The sequence below is a fragment of the Lepidothrix coronata genome, unplaced genomic scaffold (assembly GCF_001604755.1).
Source record: "Lepidothrix coronata isolate B3197 unplaced genomic scaffold, Lepidothrix_coronata-1.0 Scaffold40, whole genome shotgun sequence".
NCBI classification, from domain to species: Eukaryota; Metazoa; Chordata; class Aves; order Passeriformes; family Pipridae; genus Lepidothrix; species Lepidothrix coronata.
In genome coordinates, this window is record NW_016690220.1 from 2,215,734 (window position 1) to 2,236,615 (window position 20,882).

Genomic DNA, 20,882 nt, shown 5'->3' on the forward strand with positions numbered 1-20,882 from the left:
TTTGTGTTTAAGGCACAGATGTTATTCCTTCATCCTCTCCCCATGACATCTGCCCTGGATTGGGTCTGGACTGAAATCTCACATGGCATTGTACCTTGTACCCTGTTAAATTGCCACTGATTTAATCTTATAAAACCTTTTTGTATGCAGACATTAATGACCCCCTGACACTGACCAGTAAACAGCATGGAAGACACAGCAGTTCTTTAAAATGGTTACATTTTCTTAGTGGTTGTTGTTGCTTTGGTATTAGTTTAAAAACTAGCACTGAGAAGTAGTGTTTCAGATGTTTTCAATCACTTGTATTTAGATTATATTCTTAATGAACTGGTGTTTTATCCCTCAAGCACAGCTCTAAGGTCTGTTTCAGGAGCCTCCCAATACATTTATTGTAGCAACAATAAAAAAACATTCTTGTAGAAGAAATGCCTAGTCAAACGGTTACCTAATAGGAACTTGGAGCATTCAGGCTGAAAGAAATGCCTGATGGATAACAGAATTCAAACTTCTTCAGCCGTAAATTCTCCAGAGAGTGAGACAGAATGAATTCTCTGATCTTTGGGGAGGATACTTTTGGGTGTGGAAGAAAAGCAGTTCTAAAAGCTGGGAGAAGGTGTTTCTCCCTGAGACGTTACTTGGTCCACAGGTAGCAGAGACTATTATCAGTGCTACAGCTGCTGATCAAGGTCTTGACTTTACTGAGAATGTGGCCTGATTTCAGCTGCCAGCTGCTGAGCATCATAAAAATACTAGTCCAACACCACTGAAAGCCACTATTTTTACTGAAAAACAACATGATTTGACATACAGGTAATCTTGTACAGAAAAAAGAGTGAATTTTCCAGTGTGAATTTTCCAGAGTTACACCAGTGACTGAAACTGTGGCAGACCTCCACTGTAGATAACACAATAAGTAATTTATATTCACTTTAGAGTCTTCGGACACCTAAGTAAGCTTTGTTTCAAAAAATCTGACTGAGAGCAGCACTGTGAGAGTGGTAAACTTGTTTCAGTTGTCCTCAGCTTGGAGATTTAACTTGGGAAATGAAAGATTAAGGGACTGTACCTAAATTCTCTGTAGGAAAGACTTAACTTCCTACTCCTTGATTGTAGCATGGTAATGCAAAGTACATCTCTATGATTTAACCACACTTTACTAGAACACAGTGATGTATTCATAAAATTATTAGAACTGAGTCTGCTCTGGATGATATAGGGAAGTCTGACATTTGAGCATGAGCAAGTTCAGTAAGACTTTAGGTGCTCATCCTTTGATATAGTATTGAGATCGACAGGGCATGTGCAATTCTTCCAGAAATTCCTAGTGCTTAAAATACTTGAGAGGCAACAAGCCTGAGGCAAGGAATATTCTGTGGGATAAGATCAGCTTCTGCTGCTCTTTACGTTGAAGCCATATTGGAATTTAAATAGGACAGCCTCACCCACAGCAGTTTTTTCAGAGAAGCCATTATTTTGTCATAACAAGTTGTGACATTTTAATTGAAATAGTTAAAAGACACCATTTCCCCTACCTATGGATACATATATTGCCTTAGGTAGTGGTAAAAAATGTTAAAATACTAATTTTCTTTCATTAGAGTGTCATGTAACTAAAAAACCATACTCAGGATGACAGGGGTATAGAACTGCTGTTCTATTTTTCTTTCCTTCTCTTTCTGATATTTTCCTCTCTTTCTCTCTACTCTCTTAGTGTAAACATTAAAAATGGAAATACCTTTCTGATCATACTGAGACAAAATCCCTACACCTAAACTAGATTTTAGAAAATTTCTCATAAGAACAGCAGATTCTCTACCTGGAGTTTCTTTTCCTCTTTTAAATCTTGCAAAGTCCTGTGTGAAATCATGTGTCACAATTGAAACAGGCATTTGTAACATATAGTGAGCAAGAGACAGTGCTGGTGGCCATGTTCAGGATTTAGTCACAAGGCTTTTATCTATCCGAAGGAGATTCATACAAAAGGGCTGCACCTGGTAGCTTATGTCCATAGACACTACCACCCTGACAAATACACCTTTGTCATGTTTCAATGACATGTGGCATATGTTTTTGTCATAAGGAGTACATTTCCCTATAATGCTATCAGAAACACGTCTGAAGAAAGTCATAAGCGACAGGCTGGAAAATACACTAAACCCACAAAAGACTTTTTTTTAAAAAAAACCCAAACATACGGAGATCCAAGTACTTGCTTGTGCTTAGGTAAAAACTTTCTTTGAGTGGATGTTTGAAGGGAAAGTCAAAAAATAATTAAGAGCAATTTTGGGGAGAGAAAAGATCACCATGATTGCTATATATTGTCATCAAGGTGTAATTATTCTGTGACCTCAGCATTAATTCTTCACACACGGTTAAAAACTCTGTTGTCTGAAATCATGTCCTTATTTTTTTTCTGTAGAACTGATTTTGTAACTGTTATAATTTTCAGGCCAAAAATAATTTTTTGAAAAAAAGGATTGAGGCAATTCAATGTTAAGTTGCATTTCTCAATCAGACTGAAAACATCATTCTAGGAGACATGAAGCACTTCTGTTCTTTTCCTGGGGTTAGTCTTCCAAACTCTGGCAAATCCAATGTGTGCATTAACTCTCTTGCTGCTGGTAATTGCGAAGCTGATGCTCCAACTGTGCAGTCTGAAGTTTTTCAGGATTTCCTTCATGCAACAGGGCTCCAGAGACAGCTCCAGTTTCACATTTTTACTGGTAGAATTATGGTATTCCAGTGACTAATACGAAGATGTGATAGAAGGCAAGAGAAAGAACATCAGCTGCTTAGCTAGTTTCAGTGATTGTATTTAACTAATTAAAAGGCTATGTTAAAAAAAGTCAGGTGAAGTTCTGGTGTAGAGCTCCTCATTTTGCACCACAGGAGAGTGTCAACTCTCCCTTCTGAATCTTTTTCTTCTTTCTTTTTTTTTTTTTTTTTTTTTAACTTTTGGACCATATGTATCCTTCCTTTGTTCATTTAAGATGTGAAATAAGGAAAGGCAAGCATCAACTGCTGTGCGTAAAAATTTTTTTGGTTTTTTTTTGATTTTGCCTATCTAAGAATGAACTTCAAAAAGGCAAAAGTTATCTCAATTCGTAGTAACAGTATTCAGTTTTGTTTCTACTCTTATCTTATAGAAGATTCTTCCTCTATACGGTCAACAAACTTCCCTCTTCTTAAAGGGTCCTTCCTTACACCTCTTCCCTCCTGAACTCCTTCTTAACAAAACCAAAGAACACTTTTTTGCTTAAAGGCAGTTCCTTTTACTTCCTCTACCTTTTCCACCTTTTTAATTATATAGGATGGTACATTTTGGTCTCCACCCTTTCTGTTTTCTGTGTCTGTAGCTTTATTTCCACTTTAGGCATACTTCAAAAGTTTTGCCAAAAGAACAGTGTTAAGCACAAGTGCAATCCCCTATTTCTCCCTGCCCTCATTATTAAGACAGAGGTACTCACTAACTATAGTTGTACTCCAAAAGCACAAAAAGGTCACTTTGCTGGTGAAACTTTCTTCAGGAGGCTGTACTGTCAAGAAACTCCTACCTACCACCAACAGTTTAGTTCTGCAAGTATATATATATATGCAGCTAAATCCTTTTTTCTTTAGACATGGTATCTCTTCCAAAAAATCAAGGAACCTGCTTCTCTCATTTTTTTTTTTCTACACGTGTATTTTTTCACTGTGCAATTGCACTTCTAATTTGTAATTTTTTTTTAATAAAGAAAGGCATGGAAGCATTACATGACATGTACAATGCAGTGTTTTCAATTAGTCCATTTTAGATTTTGCTATTAGAACCACAAATAGTGATCAAGCATTTTAATGTGACTCCATGTAAAAGACTCTGACTGCTACAGAAATGCCCGTGGAAAATATGAGTACCAATAATATCATCACTAAGCGGTATAATCTGCCATCAAACTTCATTAATAATACTGTATTAGAAGTGTCATTCCTGCTTCTCCTGAAGGAATACAGTGGAGAACAAGACTAATTCTGAGCAACCTGGTCTAGTGGAAGGTATCCCTGTCCACAGAAAAGGGGTTGGAACTGGATGATCTTTAAAATCCCTTCCAGCCCAAACCTTTCTGTGGTTCTATGATTAACAAACAGGTGTATGGAGTTCTACCAACAGTTTTGGCTTATCTGGCATTCCATGATTCCCCCAAATCTTTTTTTTGGGGAGAGTGTATTTCTGGAAGGAACACCACGACCACCCCAGCACTACTGGTAAACGTGCTAGATGAGGCAGGCGATGCCTGCTTTGGGGCACGTGACTGGGGTGTGCACATTACCCACTTGGAGAGGTGAAGCATTCTGGCAGCCCAGTGGCAGGGCAGGCACAGCCTCCCTCCAGCCCAAGGGAAGCCAACCCAGGGAATCCTGTGGGATCGCCTTGAGTAACCTGTAACCCAATGACCACCACCAGCTGTGCTGCTTCGTGTATATGAGTATCATGGGTGTCATGGTGTATCACAAACACACCTATAAAATATATTTATGGCTAAATAAAACCAGGCAGTGAGCTGTGGATCTGATGTTTTGGCATGTTGTTTGAACCTGGAGCACTTTTCTGTTGTGTTTTGTACTGTCTCCTCAGCCTGCTTTTAGAAGGAACTTTCAAGCATACTTCTTAAATTATATTTTACATTTATTACCAGCCAGAAGTGTAAAGCTGAGACCTTTTAAAATAAAATATTTGCATTTAAATTAAAGGCGCTGCTGTGTGTGTTTCCTGCCCCTTCCCCACACCGGGCCCAGAAACCTTCCCCCACTGGGCCCAGCACTCCCCCACTCTGGGACTGGTGCCAGCTCCCAATCTCAGCTGGTTCCCAATATCCCCTCTGGACTGGTTCCAGCACCTGCCCACCCTGAGCCCCTCCCAGTATCTGCTCTGGATTGGTCCCAGTACCTGCTCCCCAGCCTGAACTGGACTCAGTATCCACCTTACACTGGTGCCAGCATTCACCCTGGCCTGACCTGGTCCCAGTATCCACCCTGAACTGGTCCCAGTACTCACTCTTTGCCTGAACTGGTCCCAGTATCCAGCCTAGACTGGTCCTGGCACTCACTCTGGGCTGAAAAGGTCCCAGTATCCCCCCCAGCATCCTCCCCTTGAACTCCTCCCAGCTTCCCTCCCGAACTGGTCCCAGTACCCATGCTAAGCTGCTCCCAGCACTCACTCTGTCCTAAGCTGGTCCCAATATCAATCCTAAACTGGTCCCAGCGCCCACCCTGGCCTGAACTGGTCCCAGTATCCATCCTGAACTGGTCCCGGTATCCATCCTAAACTGGTACCAGTACCCACTCAGACCTAAACTGGTCCCAGCATCCACCCTGGCTTGGCCCCAGCCTCCATCGATGCCTGAGCTGGCTCCAGAACCCTCTCTCAGCCCGTTATGGCGCTGCCCGCCCCCGGCCCGCCAGGGGGCTCCCGGAGCGGACAGACGGACGCACAGACGGAGGGCAGACATCCCCAGGCCGCCGTGCGCGCTGGCTCCCCATTGGCTGAGGCGCTCGCCACCGCCCGCCAATGGCCGCTCTCCTGGGACGTGGCTGCGGCGGTGGCGGAAGTGACGGAAGTGGGCGCGAGCCGCCGGAAAGCGGTCCCGGCGGCGAGAGATGTGGTTTGGTCCTGAAATACAGGGATAACGCCTAAATGATCGAATAATAACCCAGTTCATCCGCCCGACGTGCGTCCCCCGCCCCCAACTGATCACTGGCAAGCACCGCGCCAACAAGAATTGGATTTGTTGTTGGTTTGTTAGTTCCCCGCCCCGGCTGTGCAGGATGAGCGCCGTGGCTGAGGAGGTTAAGGCAGAAGACGGCAAAGCGAAATTTGAAAGAAAAGTGTTTTATTGCGAAGTGAGTGCGTTTCTTTGGTGGCTTTTGAGGGCGGGTGCTCGAGTGCGGGCATTGCGAGGTGTGCGGGTACCAGAGACTGCGCTCTCCGACATGACCCAGGTGTGGTGGGGGAGACCTGTGAGTGAGGGGAGCTGTAATGTGAGAGGAGAATAATGTGGTCGGTCTCTAGGAGAGCTGCTTGCCTTAGGGTTTGGTGAATTCAGGCTGTTCTTGAGCCGTCAGGGGTGCGGTGTGATGGTTCTTAATTGTAGCCTTTCCAGTCTCTGGTCAGTGTTTCTCATAGGTGGCTGCAGGGGCCCGTTTGTCTTTAAAGGCTGCAACGTGCTAAATTTGTCAATGTCCTATTATTGTTCTAGCACTGAATATTTTTCTGGCGCGTTCAAGTTCTGCAACAGTATGTCAAGAGAGTAGACAATATTAGCATGCATTAGTCTTTCCTTTTTTTTAAAGCTAAAGATAATACGAAATATTTGTACATCTGTAATGTTTTCCGTTAATTATTGCAATGGTGTGTGTCTGTGGATCTTAATGAAATGCAGATATCTTCCTCCATTGTTCCTCTGATCACTTTGATGTAACAGTGAACGGAGTTGCAGTTATTCTAGGGCATAATTTTGCCTCTGTTCCTTTCTAGTCACTATATGATCATCCCTTTTTGCTGGCTTTCTACCCTGAAGAAGTTTAGAAAACTAAGAGTGGTAGGAGAGAAGGGGGAAGCTCTTAAAAACTTCTTACCACCTGATTTATTTAAACATGTATTTAAGCATCATTTGAACAGGTTTGGGTTCTATTTCTGGTCATTTTAGTGGCATGCTGCTCTTTTAAATGTCATGCAAAGTGTACTGTTAAACCAGAGAAGACCTTGAGAATTACACGGTAGGAACGGGTGTATTTCGAGTTCTTATTTGGCACCAGCTACAGAATATCTGTAGCATAACTGACGATGTGCTTTCATTTATCTCTTTTAGGTTTGTAAAGTTTCTTGTGTGAGTTCTATAAGTCTTCAGTCACACTATCGTGGTGCAAAGCACAGAAAGGTAAACTTTTTCCATATTAGATGTATATGCAAATTTAATCATAAATCTGGGACTCAGTTCTTGATTTCACACGGCTTCAAGTGCTTATTTAACTTATCGATAGATCTGTAACAGTAATTTGCTTGAAATATCCCAAGAAAAAGATGAGGAGGTGGGACTCTCACAACTGTACTTTTTACAGCATGTAACTTGAAACATCAGCCATACCTCAAGGTAAATGTGTGCTAATTGTGAAATTAACATTTGAATTACATAGGGAGCCACAAATGGTGAAAGAATGTAACCTTCTGATTTTGGATACAGTTGGTAAAGGGACTGTTCTGTTTTGCAAGTCTACATAGCTCACCTGTACTGTGAACAAAACTGGAAACTGGCTTACTTATTGCTTTGATATTAACATCAGTTCTGATTTCCTGGAGGGGTTACATAGATTCAACTAACAAGTCTGACAGTTCTGGGGTTTTTTTTGAAGCATCTCAATAACAGCTCCCTGGTTTAAGCACAAAACAAGTAAAGGCATTAAATTATTAGACAACGTTCTGAGAGGATTTATTTAGAGATGAGGCTTTTACAAATGTTGTTTGGCTGAACCTTTGACTGTTGATTGGCTGATGATTGTCTTCTATTTAAAACTCCACCACATTCTCAATCTATAAAGGTGAGACGTAGTTGTCTGTACTCCAATCTCAGCAGATTGTTTGTATTGTTGTGGCACTGTAGTGCCTGCTCTGACGTTTTCTTAATGACAAGTTGTTCTTCCTGGAACATTAAAGACTAACTGCAATACTGCCTTTCTCAAGTGTTTGTAGGCCCCTTTTTTTTGTTGAAGATGAGGGACGTCTCCCCACCTCTTTGCTTTCAAGACAGATTAATAATATTTTGTTGTCTGCTTGCTGGTCACTTTAGTAGTGTTGATTCTTATTTGAGTCAGTGGCTCCACTTTCTCAAAATGCTTTTTTCCTCCCAGGATTGAGACTTCTTGTTCCCTTGTAGAATTTTCATGTCCTGCCAAACGTCCCTACTGATGCAAGGAATTCCTTTGGTTTTGTGGTTGTTTCTTTTTTTTTTCCTTAGCTAACTTTCATAGCAATCCAATTATTGATGTTTTTCCCTTTTAAAGTAGAAAAACTAGTGGTTATTTTCTTAGAAAATCTGCATATAGTTTTCCTTCTGTTTCACTTTTGGGAAATTGGTGTGTGCTAGGCAACATCTGTCAAACTTTCTTGTGTCAAGGAAGGCCTGCAAACCGATAGGGAACAAGAACTGGGCAGGTTGAAAAACTGGGTGCGTGTTAGATGATAAATGTTAGTCCTGGTGTGTGGAATCCTGTAAGTCATGTGGCTGCTCCAAGATTGCCTCGTCATTCTTTTCAGTTATCTTACTTTATTAAATCTATTGGATGTTTTGGTGGGAAAAGATCAGAACTCATAGAGTTCTTTCAAGTTTTTGTGTCACTAGGTTTGAAGTAACCATAAAAGCCCTGAGCTTACATTCCTTTTTGATACAGTGTAGGTGTTGATAGTGAAGAGCTCTTAGTTTGTTCCTGGCTAGAGGCATTCCTCTTCAAACTAATACCATAGGATGTCCTATGACAATAAAATGAAGAGAAGATAATAGTTCTTTACCTAAATCACAATACTGGCCTGGCCAACCCCCCAACCATTTTTTATAACTTTAGTCAAATTACTTTTTTCCTATCAGTTACCTATTTGTTTTTAAAATAGCATTGTTAAAGGTGCTTTGTGCTTGCCCTCCACCAGAAGGTAATACAAAAAATACAGGTAAAAACACAGGTAAAAAATACAGGAAAAAGGACTCCATCAAAAGGACAATCACTGGGAAAATGTCAAGAAACAAATGTAAACGGTGCTACATTGTGAAATGATTTTCATTTCATTGGCCTACATTTCCATAGCTATTCAAAGTAAAATGTGTTATTTTGAGTAGCTGTGGTAGTAAAGGTTGGCTGTCTGACACATTTGTAGTAATACTTCTGTTGACTTTGTGTACATGGCTATTCTATCTCTCTTTTTTTTTTTTTTGAACTTTGAATAGGTACCTAAGTTATTTCTGCATACCTTTTTTTCATCTCTATATGTTGATAGTTTTTTCTCCTGAGTATCAGTACCACTGACTCCTAAGCATTAACATTAGAATGCATAATTTCTTTAGAGGAGGTCACTCTGCAAACATCTAAGAATACTTCTTAGGTAAATTGTACTGAATGCATTGCTTCCATAAAACTAGGCAGAATTGTAATAGTGACCTATGTATAAGGAAATAATTAAGTCAAATTCTTAATTCTATTGAGGAAGTCTGATTGCAGTGTGCTGTACTCCTTGGACTCCAGAAAGATTGCTTTGGATGAGTTGGAGATTGTTAGGATGTTTTTCCTGTACTGACTCAGTCTGGCTGTTTAAACTGACAGTGCCTAAATAATTTACTGCTGGAGGGCAAAATGTAAATATACATGCTTCTTCCTGGTTGCTTAGGCAGACTGCTGAGATTTTTTAATTTGGATGGAAGTTTTATCCAGAATATTTTGTTACTTCCCCAACTAAAAGAGAATAAGCCTGTACCTAAAGCCTCTTCAAATTCCTCTATGTTGGAGGCAAATAATTTTGTGTGTTTTGTGTGTTAATCCGAGTGGACATTCTTACAAGAAAGTGAGTCCTGAGTTGTTTCATTTGTATTTGTGTTTGTATATTTGCAGACTCAGTGCTTTGTAACTCTTTGGGTTGATGTGTGATTCATTTCAAGGGGTAGAAATAGGCTGGGTGACATACTGCAAATAGAAGTAACTTAAAAATATATCAAGCAAATCACTAGTCAGCACAATGACTTTCTTTGAATGCTTAATTTATAGAATATTAGCTAAGATTTTAATTCTACACAGTGTACCTCTTCAGAGTTCATTTAGTTTCTGTCCCTGGCACTTTGTTGTGCCAAGAGTTTGTATTCCTCACTGACTTCAGTGATCATGACTGTGATGTTTACCATATCCTTCAACTGGAGCTTGAGTAATAAGAATACACATCTTATTTTTTTCTATTGCTGATAGTTCATGAGGCCAAACCCGTGTAAAAACTGCTGGACAAAAGATTGAGGGGCTGAGGTGATCACAGTGCAAGGCTGTGTGTATTTTGTGCACTGAGTGCCATGTGACCTCTGTATAGTTGCATAATGGTGGGTTTTGTGGTTTTGTTGCTGAACAGGTATTGATGGGACAGGGAGTTGTGGAAAGTGACTTAGCCAAAATATCATTCATACACGTGTGTATAATTCTTGGCTCTGGAAACTGGAATTGGCTTGTATTATATACTTTGAAAAACAGTTGCATGTTACTTCTAGCCATTATGGTAAAATATTTAGAAAACAACTGTGCTGGTTTAAGAGTTAACCAGCAGGGGAAATGAACCCAACTCAAAGGAGAGATTATAAGTCAGAATAACAATTTATTAACATAATACAGTAAGTACAATCATACAAACAAACAATTGGTCTTAACCCACAAAACCCAAATGTATAACCCAGTACCCTGGGGCATGAACAAAGTGGTGTTCCTTGGGCCCCGCTTGAGTCCAAAGTAAAGGGAGAGGGGAAAAACCTGCTGATGGGAGAACTGTTGCAGTCTGGTCAAAAGTGGTGACTGCAGTCCAGCTGAGGGTGGTGGTCTAAGTCTGGTTGAGAGCGATGAGATGCAGTCTTCCTCTGGATCCCACGAGTGGTTAAAAATGTTCCAAGACTCCAAGATTATATATCCTCCGGTTCAGGCAGGAATGCTCAATACTTCCCTCAGGGCGGGGAGTTCCACAAAGGGTGTGAGGACAAGAGCATCCTCCTATCTCACAGGCCTCTTAACACCTAGTTTATAGCCTGAGGAGTCAGGCTCTATGGGCAGAGGGTGCGAATAGTCTATTGACAACAGTTTCTGGGAAATGGCATGGAAGGCTATAGAATACACAGTTTTGGGTTACACCCATACCATGATGAACTGGTCTCAGTTGTCCTAACTAGGACAACAACTAAGCTTACTAATGCTTTTCATTGAACCAAGCCTGTGAGAGTAATGGGGGATATACTGCATGAAAGGTGAGTTTGGTTGACCTTTTTTTTTTTTTTTTTTTTGGACAGCTGAGTGAAAGTCTAGGCCTTTTGAGGGAACAGTCCCCAAATAAAATATACCTGCATATACCTGAGATATGGTGGTATGTGATATATTTTAATCTAGTTTTGTAAATATGCATTAGCTTTATTGCTCAGTTTGCTGGAAGGGAAATCCTGGAGTGGAATGTCTTTTTTTGCATGTCTTTTGAATGGCCCTTTGCAGGTATGGCACCAGCAGAAGTGTTGCCTTTTCTGTGAACTGTATTTGGAGCATAGATGAAGATTGTTTCTGGTTCTGTCAAAGATTCAAGGTTCCTTGCCCTCCCTTCATATCTGAAGTTAGATAGGTAGAAATGCCTACCGTGTCCCAAAAGGCGAAAAATCTGCATTCAAGACTCTGCAAGCTCATTAGAAACAAGAGCTGTTAATCTCTGTCTTCACTATTTCAGTGTTCTAATTTCTTCTACTTCTTACCCTTGGTTGCTGTGCATCAGAACCTGTGGTTGAAAATACCTGATGTACAGGCAACTTTTCTGCCCTTTCTTATGGCATTAAAATCAACCATGCTGGAAAAGCATTTTAGTCGTGCATTTTTGTGTTGATACTTGGAATGCTGACATAGCTATGTTTCAGTTAGAGGAAAATTACCTGGCTGTTGCATTGTTTATGTTTGGTCTCAAAAAGCATGCTGTTGTGTTCTGCAGCCTATCTTTATGATCCAGAGAGACTTAAATTGTGGAGCTTTTCTTTTGAGAAAAACAAATAAACAAAGCATACAGAAAACCAACCAACCAACCAAAACTTGCTGCTGACATCTAGCAGATGTATTTCAGAAGTGTATATGTTTAAGAACAACTGAATTATGTTTATGTAATACTTAACTATGCACATGAAACTGTTCTGTTAGATGACTGGTGAACTTGAATTGTGTGGAAAACTACTTTATGCAATACCTCTTACAGGTATTGAGGTATCTACAAAACTACATTAACCCAGTGTACGTGGGAGGTTTTAACCCTTAAAAACAGTAGTTTTTGAGTTTTGGCTTCTCAAAGTTAGACACTTTGTTAAAAGTTACTCTAACTTTTCATAGCCTCAGCTCAAAAACAGCTGTTGCAACACTTGACCCAGGACAGAGAATAAGTTGCTTACCTAATGTGTGAGAATCTTAATTCCTGATGTAGAAGGGATCACAAGTAAAATGGACCCCTTAGCGTCAGCGGTGAAACTCCATTTCTGATATTAGCAGTAACCAAAGTGCAATCAAAGCTGATTGTCTGAAAAGGGTCAGAAGGAAATTCTTTTTGAGCAGCAGCTCACAGTTGCTAATGTTTTCTGCACTTGTCTGAAAAACTTGGTATTAGCAGCTGTTTGTTGTAAAACTGCAGAATGGCAAGTAACAAAAACTTGGAGCAGCATAACTGCAAGAGAGGTTGTGTCTGTATTCTAAGTTTACGAAATCCTTCTGAGTTTATACAAAACCATCCACTATCTGTGGCGATACTGGGACTTAGGTAACTTCCTAACTGCCGTGGAAGGACAGCGTTTTGGCTTCTCAAACAATTAACTGCTACGTCAGTCTTGCTTCCTGTTGAATTGTGACACCTATGTGCGTTATCTCTTCCATGCCACTGAATTCTGAAAATATAGCACTTAACTCCATGGACTGCTCTGGACAGAGAGATGCTTTACAAGTGGAACCATCATACATATTGTTTCTTTCTTGTAAATGTCAAGTTTGTGTTTATTTGCCAAAAAGTTCTCAAAATGAGTCAGGATTGTTTTAGCCATGTTCTGAAATGGAAATTTAAGTTCCTCTTTCCCTTAGATTCTGCCAGAAAGTGATCTGTTCTGGATTCAGCTGATAAAAGCCACTTTTCCTGTTCTTCATTATATGAATGATCTTTCATGAGATTTGGCTAGCCTTAAGGTTTAGCCAAATCTACTCAAAGTGGTGGAGGAGCTGCTTTTAGTTAGTTTGTTTTCCCTTTTGTGGAGAGGTTTTCTTTTTTTTTGTTGTTTTTTTGGTGGGAACTACAACTTTTGAAAGCTTAGGGGCTGCAGTCATGCAGAACTCAAGGTTTTCCTGGCATCTTTGAGATGTTGTGTTTCAATCCATAATCATCTCTTAAAACTTAATTAAGTAACAAGGCTTTCTTGAAATTAAACTTGTGTTAACTGTAAGTACACTTTTGTCAGTACTTCCAGCTTTTGCAGAAAATCATAAAGGCTCTAATTTTTCCTATATGACAATGGAAACTTTGGCCTGTAATGTGATTGGTCTGCGAAGGCTTCTCAGGAAGTACAGGGTTTTTCCTTCAAATGGTGCAACACATTAATTTCTTTTTCTTATTTTATTTTGGGATGACTTGCGTCTTCATAATTAAAGAAAGAGAAAGCCCTGAGATCCAAGACTGTCTGTTGTAAGTATAACACTTTTTTCTTTCCAGCCTTCTAGGACAGATAATGCTTGGGAATTTTAATGTTTGTTGCTGTTTTAGTAGTTCAGGTATTTGCATTTGCCAGATTCATGTGTCTGTAACTGTGGTTCTGTTTATATGCTGAACATTCTTCTGAGATTTCTATCTAGTAAACTGTGGAGCAAAGAATTATTTTAGAGCACAAAACCTTAATTATGCCTTTCCACATGTAAATGTTTGTATATCTGCGTAGTGGAGGGATGCGTAGTCAGTATTTTCGTTTCTCACCTTCCCAGGCTAAACCACCTCCCACTTTTCTGTCAGCTTTACGCGCTCACTGCTAAGCTTCAGGCAGTATGCTAAGAAGCTAAATCAGCAGTCTAACACAGCACCGTTGCAGATGCAGCTCTACCAGGGCTGAAATTGCTTGGCTGCATCACAGGAATGTTCTGCCTCTCATTATTGTAGTGGACTTGGAGTAGCAAAGATGTATTCAAGGTGAATTCAGTTGTTGGGGTGTCTTTTCCCCCAGAAACTGAGAATGTGAATCCAGACTGTCGTATGTGAATGAAAATAAAAGTTGTGGTGAAAAGTTGAAAATGTGGGATATAACTGCCTCACAGTGGAAATGAAAATCCTGTTGTAAAGGTACTTATGGTGATGTACGGGAAGCAGAGTACGTAGGCAGATATGGGAGTACTGATACAAACCAGTGAGATGATTAAAACCCAAAATGGTTATACAGTCAGTCATCACAAGAAATAAGCCTTTCACTTCTACTTTATCTTCTTAGCCTGTTCTCCCAAGAAACAAGGCTTACGTTCCGGCTTTGTCATCTGTTCCCCAGTATCTTTTGAACCTCGCAGTCTTTTTGAACCAAGTTGATCAAGAGTGCCTGAAAATGCACATCTGCACAGAGGAGAGCGATGGTGTCAGTCCTGTACTGAGGGAAGTGCTGCAGGCTGAGCTCACCACTTGCTGGACCCTGAAGAATCAACACATGCAAAAGATTTATAAAAGCACTGGTCAGAGGCAACCTTCTAAGAAACTGGACTTCATTATCTGCTCTCATGGTTTTGTGTTGATAAGAGAATTAGTGCAAGACATGTCATTCAAGTGTGTGAACAATTATGAGATTTTGCCTCAGCAGACATGACTGCCACCTGCAGATCTTCTCTTTCTAGAAATACTGATAATGGAGCTCCTTGAAAGAATTTGAATAAGTTGTGAAAACTTATAGATCTTCTCAAAATCCAGTGGATTCAAGCACTCCAAAATTGCATTTGTACCTCAGCAACAAGAACATATCTGTGTGGCTATGGGCAAGGCTTTTTAGTTAAAGGCACTTTCTACAGATTTCTTTGAATTTCTTGTGAAAAATGATCATTAAAAGTAATACTCACTAACTGAAGAGGTTCTTTCTTCAAGATCATAAAATCCTGTTTTGGAGGAGTAATGTAAAGGATGCATGGGACAGAAAGTGAGACTTGAATAAGGTGACAGAAGGTGTGGCAGCAAAACTATGACAAGAATGGTGGAACACAGGAGCCTGTTGCAAAGACCTACGTCTTTAGAAAACAGTCGTGTGTGTACAAGCTCAGTGTCCCGTGGAGAATTTGGGTTAAGAATGTGTGCACGCTACAAACACTGTATCTTTGGAAATGTCATGACTTGGAATCTTTTAACTGTGATGTATCTTATAGAACAAGAAGAGAGAAATTAAAATATCTGATTATTAAAGTGAAGAATCTAGGTGTGAACCTTTGGTAAACAAGTTAGCTCTAACTTCTGGAGGAGTCCCAGCATCACAGGGTGCCACATGTCAGAAGCATTGCAAGGTGTGCTTTTATCCAGAAAGTTCTCTGCCTCAGCAATCATTTCGAAGCAATCAGAAACTTTTACTTCTAATACAAAACGATTATTCATACTATCGATGTCTCCTTTATCCTACTCTACCAGTACTTCATTTTGCTTCGCTGAAGATCAAGATGTGGGAGGCTGATTTGCAAGCCACTGGTAGGGTTTATTTGTTCAAAAGAGGCTGCAATTTGGCCTTATGAAATCTATTTGTATGTTTTAGTTGTGATGGATTGGGTGTTATTACAAGCAGAAAAGCTTTTCACCTGAGTAAGTTTTTCAGCGATAGCAATTCAGATTTAATTTTGGGAACTCTAATGCAGAATTATACAGTCAGTTACACAGAACTTCTAGAAACTCTCCCATGGATATATTACCAGTTATAGAAATAATTCTCCCTTAAGATCCAGCAGATCCAGGAAATTCATTGTGCTCTGTCACTGAGATAAAAGAATAAATTAGGAATTTGTTTGGCCTTTATTTTTTCATTTTAAGTAACTAATGTCTTTTTCTGCAGTTTGCAGATTTATGTAGTAGAGCATGAACAAAAATTTTACTGCACTCGTGGAATTCAGTAGTAAAGTTTTGTGAATGAGCATAGAAAGTATGGATATTCTTAAATTAGATGCCATGTGTAAAGTATAAATCCAGTATTATTTCAGGATATAAATTAATGAGATACTCCTGTTATTGCTGCTGGATCTGCAATCTTGTTCTAATGTTCATTTTATCAAATATTCCAGTGAGAGTGAAATGTGAAAGCATGTTCAAAGAGCCAGGAAAAAAATTGTATGGATTTTGTGAAAGTGAAGGATGAGTTTTCTTGGAAATCACTTGGGACAAAACCTGACAAGTATCTGAAATGTCCACTAAATGTCAAAAGAAGAACAGATGCTTTGGAGGATAAGGTTTGACATATTTAGAATGTTTTACACCAACATCTGCATTTTCTTCCTTGCTGCAGAATTAAAAGAAGTTCCTTTGTTAGTAGGGAGAACACTTCCAATGCTGTTATCGTTTGTAACCCAAAATTTAAAAAGACAAATGATTTAGATTCTGAGTGTTTCCCAGTGGGACATGCCATGTACAGTATCCTTTCTGAACTCATCAAAAGTAACTGTGGTGAGTGCATGTAACCTGTTTTACTGTGCAGTCATGTTGGCTTTGAAGTCACTTAAGTGAGGAAATGCCCATGTTTCCAGATGTTTGTTTTTGGAGGAGTACTGCTTTCTGTAAGGAAGTCCTCTGCATACCTTCTGAATTTCCATATGGCAAAACTGTCAACAAGTCATTTTTGTTATAATGACAGAATTGGATGTCTGGGTCAGTTTTTAGTTGTTTTGGTTTGGGTTTGTTGGGGTTTTTTTGCCTGCTCTTCAGCAGTTCAGAGGAGAGCACCTTAATGGAAGATAGGGGAATGGAAGATGCTGAAGTTCTAAGACTTTAGTAAGAGAGTTAAATCAAAGCTCAGCTGAGTATATGAATTTTAGTCATGTAATTCCTTTGTACAGTGATATAATTGGACAGATGAAATACTTCTTTCAGCTTGTTTTGAGGCAGTTGCACATGTATTCAGGGGTAAGGAGGGGAGGAGACCGAACATTGCTTTTTTTCCTGGGACCTCTTGGCCAAAATAGAGAAGTTTGGAAAACTTTTTGCTTTGAGGAAGAGGCATTAAATGATGGGGAGATGCCGACATACATGTTAGGCAAATGTTTGCTGGACAGTAGCAAAATCCAGTGGTTTAATACTATGAGTCAGCTCAGGCAGAAGGCATAGTATAGGGTATGAGCCCTACTAAAGTTATTTCTGGGCTGCTTAGCTTTATTGGTGAAATTAATTTGGCACAAAGAGAAGTGGATTAATGAATTTCTTTTTCACACAGCCTGTGGAATTTTTCTCGCATTACAGTAAGGCGCAGAGTTAGCTTGCAGTGCTGCTCTTACAACAATACAAAAGTGTAATAAGGAATGTTGTTAGGTGCTTAGTTATTAGATCTGCTAATCTGCATCTGCATCTTTCAACTTAAAACCTCTATGTAGCACCATGAGTAAAGAAAGCTTCACTGTGGTGGTTGACATGGAGTCAAGGGGAGGAATCCAGTCTGAAGATAAGCTGCAGTTATTTAACAGCACTGACGGCAAATTCTTTCTCCAGTGAAGGTACAGACATCATGTGTTCAATAGTTACAACCTTATCAGTATACTAATCAGCATTTCAGCTTTGTTATCAGAAATTTATTTATTTTAACATGTCCCTCCATGCTCAGTGTTTGTTAAACATTGATAACCATGCATGAGGTTTTGGGATGTATAACTACTGCAATGTTTTCAAAAAAAACCCAACCTGGAAGTTCTTTTCTGACTTGAAGACTAGAAGAGGAAATGTTTCAGAAGCCGTAATAATAGAAGTTTAAGATTGAAAACTGCTTCAACACCCTTACCCACCTCTCTCTTGGGGAGTTTCTCTACACAATGGAATCTGGCGTCCTTGTGCACTTCCCCTCTTGTATTCAAAAGGGAATCTGCAGTGCTGAGCCCAGTACTTCTTTGCTGTTGAATAGCTGAATTGACAATGTCTGATACTTCCCTTAAGTTTTGAAACATGACTTATATTTCTGGCGTTAGGAATGTGTGTGTATTACAAATGCACTTACAGATATTTCTTTGTTCTCCATCTTTTATATGTTCAGCACTCTGAATATGGAAAGGAAAGGGTTTTTTTGTTCATTCATGTAGGTAACTAGTAACTGGAAAATAGCCCTTACTAAATAAAATCATTAGCTGAAAGGGATTTCCTGATACTGATAAGATTTCCTAACTTCCTGATTGAAGCAGGACTACTGCCAGTGCTGGATCATCCCTTGCTTGCTGAGTTCTTGAACATCTCCTCAGGCAGAGGGTCTGTAACCTGTGTTTGATCAGTCCATAGTTACTCTTCTGTCTTAAAGAGGAATTTTATCCTAACATCTTATCTTTGCCTCTGAAGCAACTATTTCTGGCTGCTACTTGTTAATACTTTTGTCACATCCACACAGGGTTGGAAATCTTTGTAGCTGCCGTTGATGTATCCCTGCTATGTCCTCTTAGTCTCCACTTTACCAGACTAAACAAGTCGAGCTCCCAAAACTGTTCTCATAAATTATTTGCTCTTGGTTGTTTGCCTTGGTGGCTATTTTGAGATGTGGGAGGGGGGTTTGGACTAGGGAATTGGATTTTGGGGCTTTCAAACCATGACAATCCTCCTTCTTTCTCCACTTCCCACTTGAACTGAACAAGGATGGTACTAGCCAGCCTTGCAAGACCCAAATAATGGAGGATAAGGTATTCTGAAGTAAGCAGCTTGTGCTGCATCTCAGGATGGGGTTTGCCTTAATGTTCCCAGGGTCCTGCTTTATTGAAACTTTGACATCGGTTGTTGCCTGTAGGTTACTGTTGTCTGTGAATTTGCTGAGAGTGTTTTGTGCATCCTCAACCGGGTTACTGATGTTGGTATTAATTGTTGTGGGCCCTGTAATCAGTCTTTAGGGCACTCTGCTGCTTACTGAGCACCAGGAGGCTGCGCTGTTGATCGTGTCCCTTTGAGCCTGGTATTCCAGCTGATTTTCAGCTCATTGATCAGTCTGATATGCTTTAGGGAAAACATTGTGTTTTGGGTGCTTAAGAAATGTAATTTACCTTATTAGCAATATTACAAAACCATGTGGCTAGTAAGCATGAGTTAAATGTTAGCCTGGAAACCTGCTGTTGCTGAATGGGAGAGTCTTTAAGATCATAATTGCTTTGTTAAACTTTTTCCAGGAGCAATGATATTTACTAACTGCCTTTTTTTTTAATAAGGGAAAAAAACCTCACAACCTCCCCAACAGCTACTTTTGGTGATAGTAGCAGCTAGAACTTGATTTTTAGCTTGACCATGTTTGTAAACTGTAACCGTGTTAAGGCAGACTGCACTGTGAACTGCTTCTGGTGCAATTCTCTCTAAATGCAGTTTCCTCTAGAAGTAAAATCAAAATAAAGCACTAAAAATCTTGTTTCGCAGGTGCTTATTTGTGTCATTTAGCGTTTGGCCATGTTGTCAGTCTGCAGATGCTGGACCTGGAATCTGACTTGAGCTTCAGACACTAGCTGAACAACTCTGAATTGTTGTGCTTGCAGAGTACCTGGAGATCTTTTTTTGTTCTTGCTACCAGAAATTTTGAAGCATTTAACTGAAAAGAATGCATAATTTATTATAAGGAATCAAGGGAGATATGCTTTCCCAGACCCCTCCCTTATGTTAATGTTGCAGAGTTATTTGCAACATGTTTACAACCATGATTTGATTTGATTTACAGCTTTGATACCTATCTCTTAAGTACCTGTCTTATGCAGAAAAGAGGAAAAAAATTGATGTATACAACACGCTGTGTTTGCCATGAGTATAGAAAACTTGATTTCAATAGTAATTACATGTGCAACTGTGTAATTTAACTCAAACTTCCACTTTTTCCAGTAAATGAGTATTAGTGTGTCGCCTTGTTGTAAACTTGAATGCTGTGACTTACAAAATACCAACAACATCATTAATGCATGGTCGTTTGTGTCTATGGATTTGAGAGGGAGTGGGGAGAAGTACCTTTATAAAATACATCTGAAAATTCATTCTGAAGCTCTGAGTGATTAAGAATATATACAGAGCCCTATGTAAAAGAAGATGCAATTTAATGATGACATTGATTGTGTCTGAGACTGTGTTTAGGCTCTAAATGTTTAGACCGGAAGTTTTATGATGAGTACCTGTAACATAGATTGATTGTCATGCATGATACTGAATAGTTAAAATAATTAAAATAAGTAGCCAGTATGAAAAGCATTTAAAAATCAAATAAGAATTTAATATTCTGGGCTTCTGTGAAATTCACGTTTGGTATATTGTGTTGATGGGGGAGGGGAGTGGAATGAGAGACTTTTTCTGACAGCAGTGAAGTTACAGAAGAAAACTACATCAAGAGGGAATACTGAGCCTGTATTAAACCTTAAAATGAAGATAACTGTTCTATTCTGTAACATGTTTGGATGACCCACTAGGTACTTAATAAAAGCAAATGAGAAGTAGTTGTCTGACTGTCAAACTGTTATCCTAGGTCCTGCAGCTCCAGTCCAAACTCCGATGAAGTATGAAGCACAGAGACCAGGTAGCTGAATATAAATGAGCTAATGTCCTTTTCAGATGCAACTTTGAAATCAATTGTTTTGTTTTAATGATGACTAAAGCAGGTGATTAGATTGTGGTCTATAAAGAAGCAGTGCAACCTGCCAAACGTTTGAACTATTGCTTTTCCTTTGTGCACTGGTTAATTTTCTTTCCTAAGAAAAGGTCTTAGGAGAATATGAAGTTACAAGTATTTTCACAGAAAGACTTTTGAACTTGAGACATACTTTCTGCCTTCACGATTATCTGATATCTTACTGCATTTAGCTAATTTTTATTCGTTGTTGAAGTTTTCAATAAAAAACTTTGCATCACTCTTTCTGTACACAAATGATACAGTGGAAGTTTGACAAACCAGAAACATATAAACCAAGAACAGTATGAGTTGTTT

General features: G+C 39.5%; 1 protein-coding gene across 3 annotated transcripts in view; it reads left to right on the forward strand.

The window, feature by feature from the left end:
• The first annotated feature begins 5,596 nt into the window (after window positions 1-5,596).
• Window positions 5,597-20,882, forward strand: part of LOC108496484 — a 30,548-nt gene continuing 15,262 nt past the window's right edge. For 2 of the 3 annotated variants that reach the window (XM_017813232.1, XM_017813233.1), the window contains exons 1-4: window positions 5,597-5,877; window positions 6,846-6,914; window positions 13,411-13,444; window positions 20,424-20,474. In XM_017813232.1, coding sequence (XP_017668721.1) covers window positions 5,803-5,877; window positions 6,846-6,914; window positions 13,411-13,444; window positions 20,424-20,474 — 229 coding nt within the window. In that variant the 5' untranslated portion in view covers window positions 5,597-5,802. The remainder of the gene's footprint in view (window positions 5,878-6,845; window positions 6,915-13,410; window positions 13,445-20,423; window positions 20,475-20,882) is intronic. The other variant, XM_017813234.1, reaches the window with a different exon arrangement.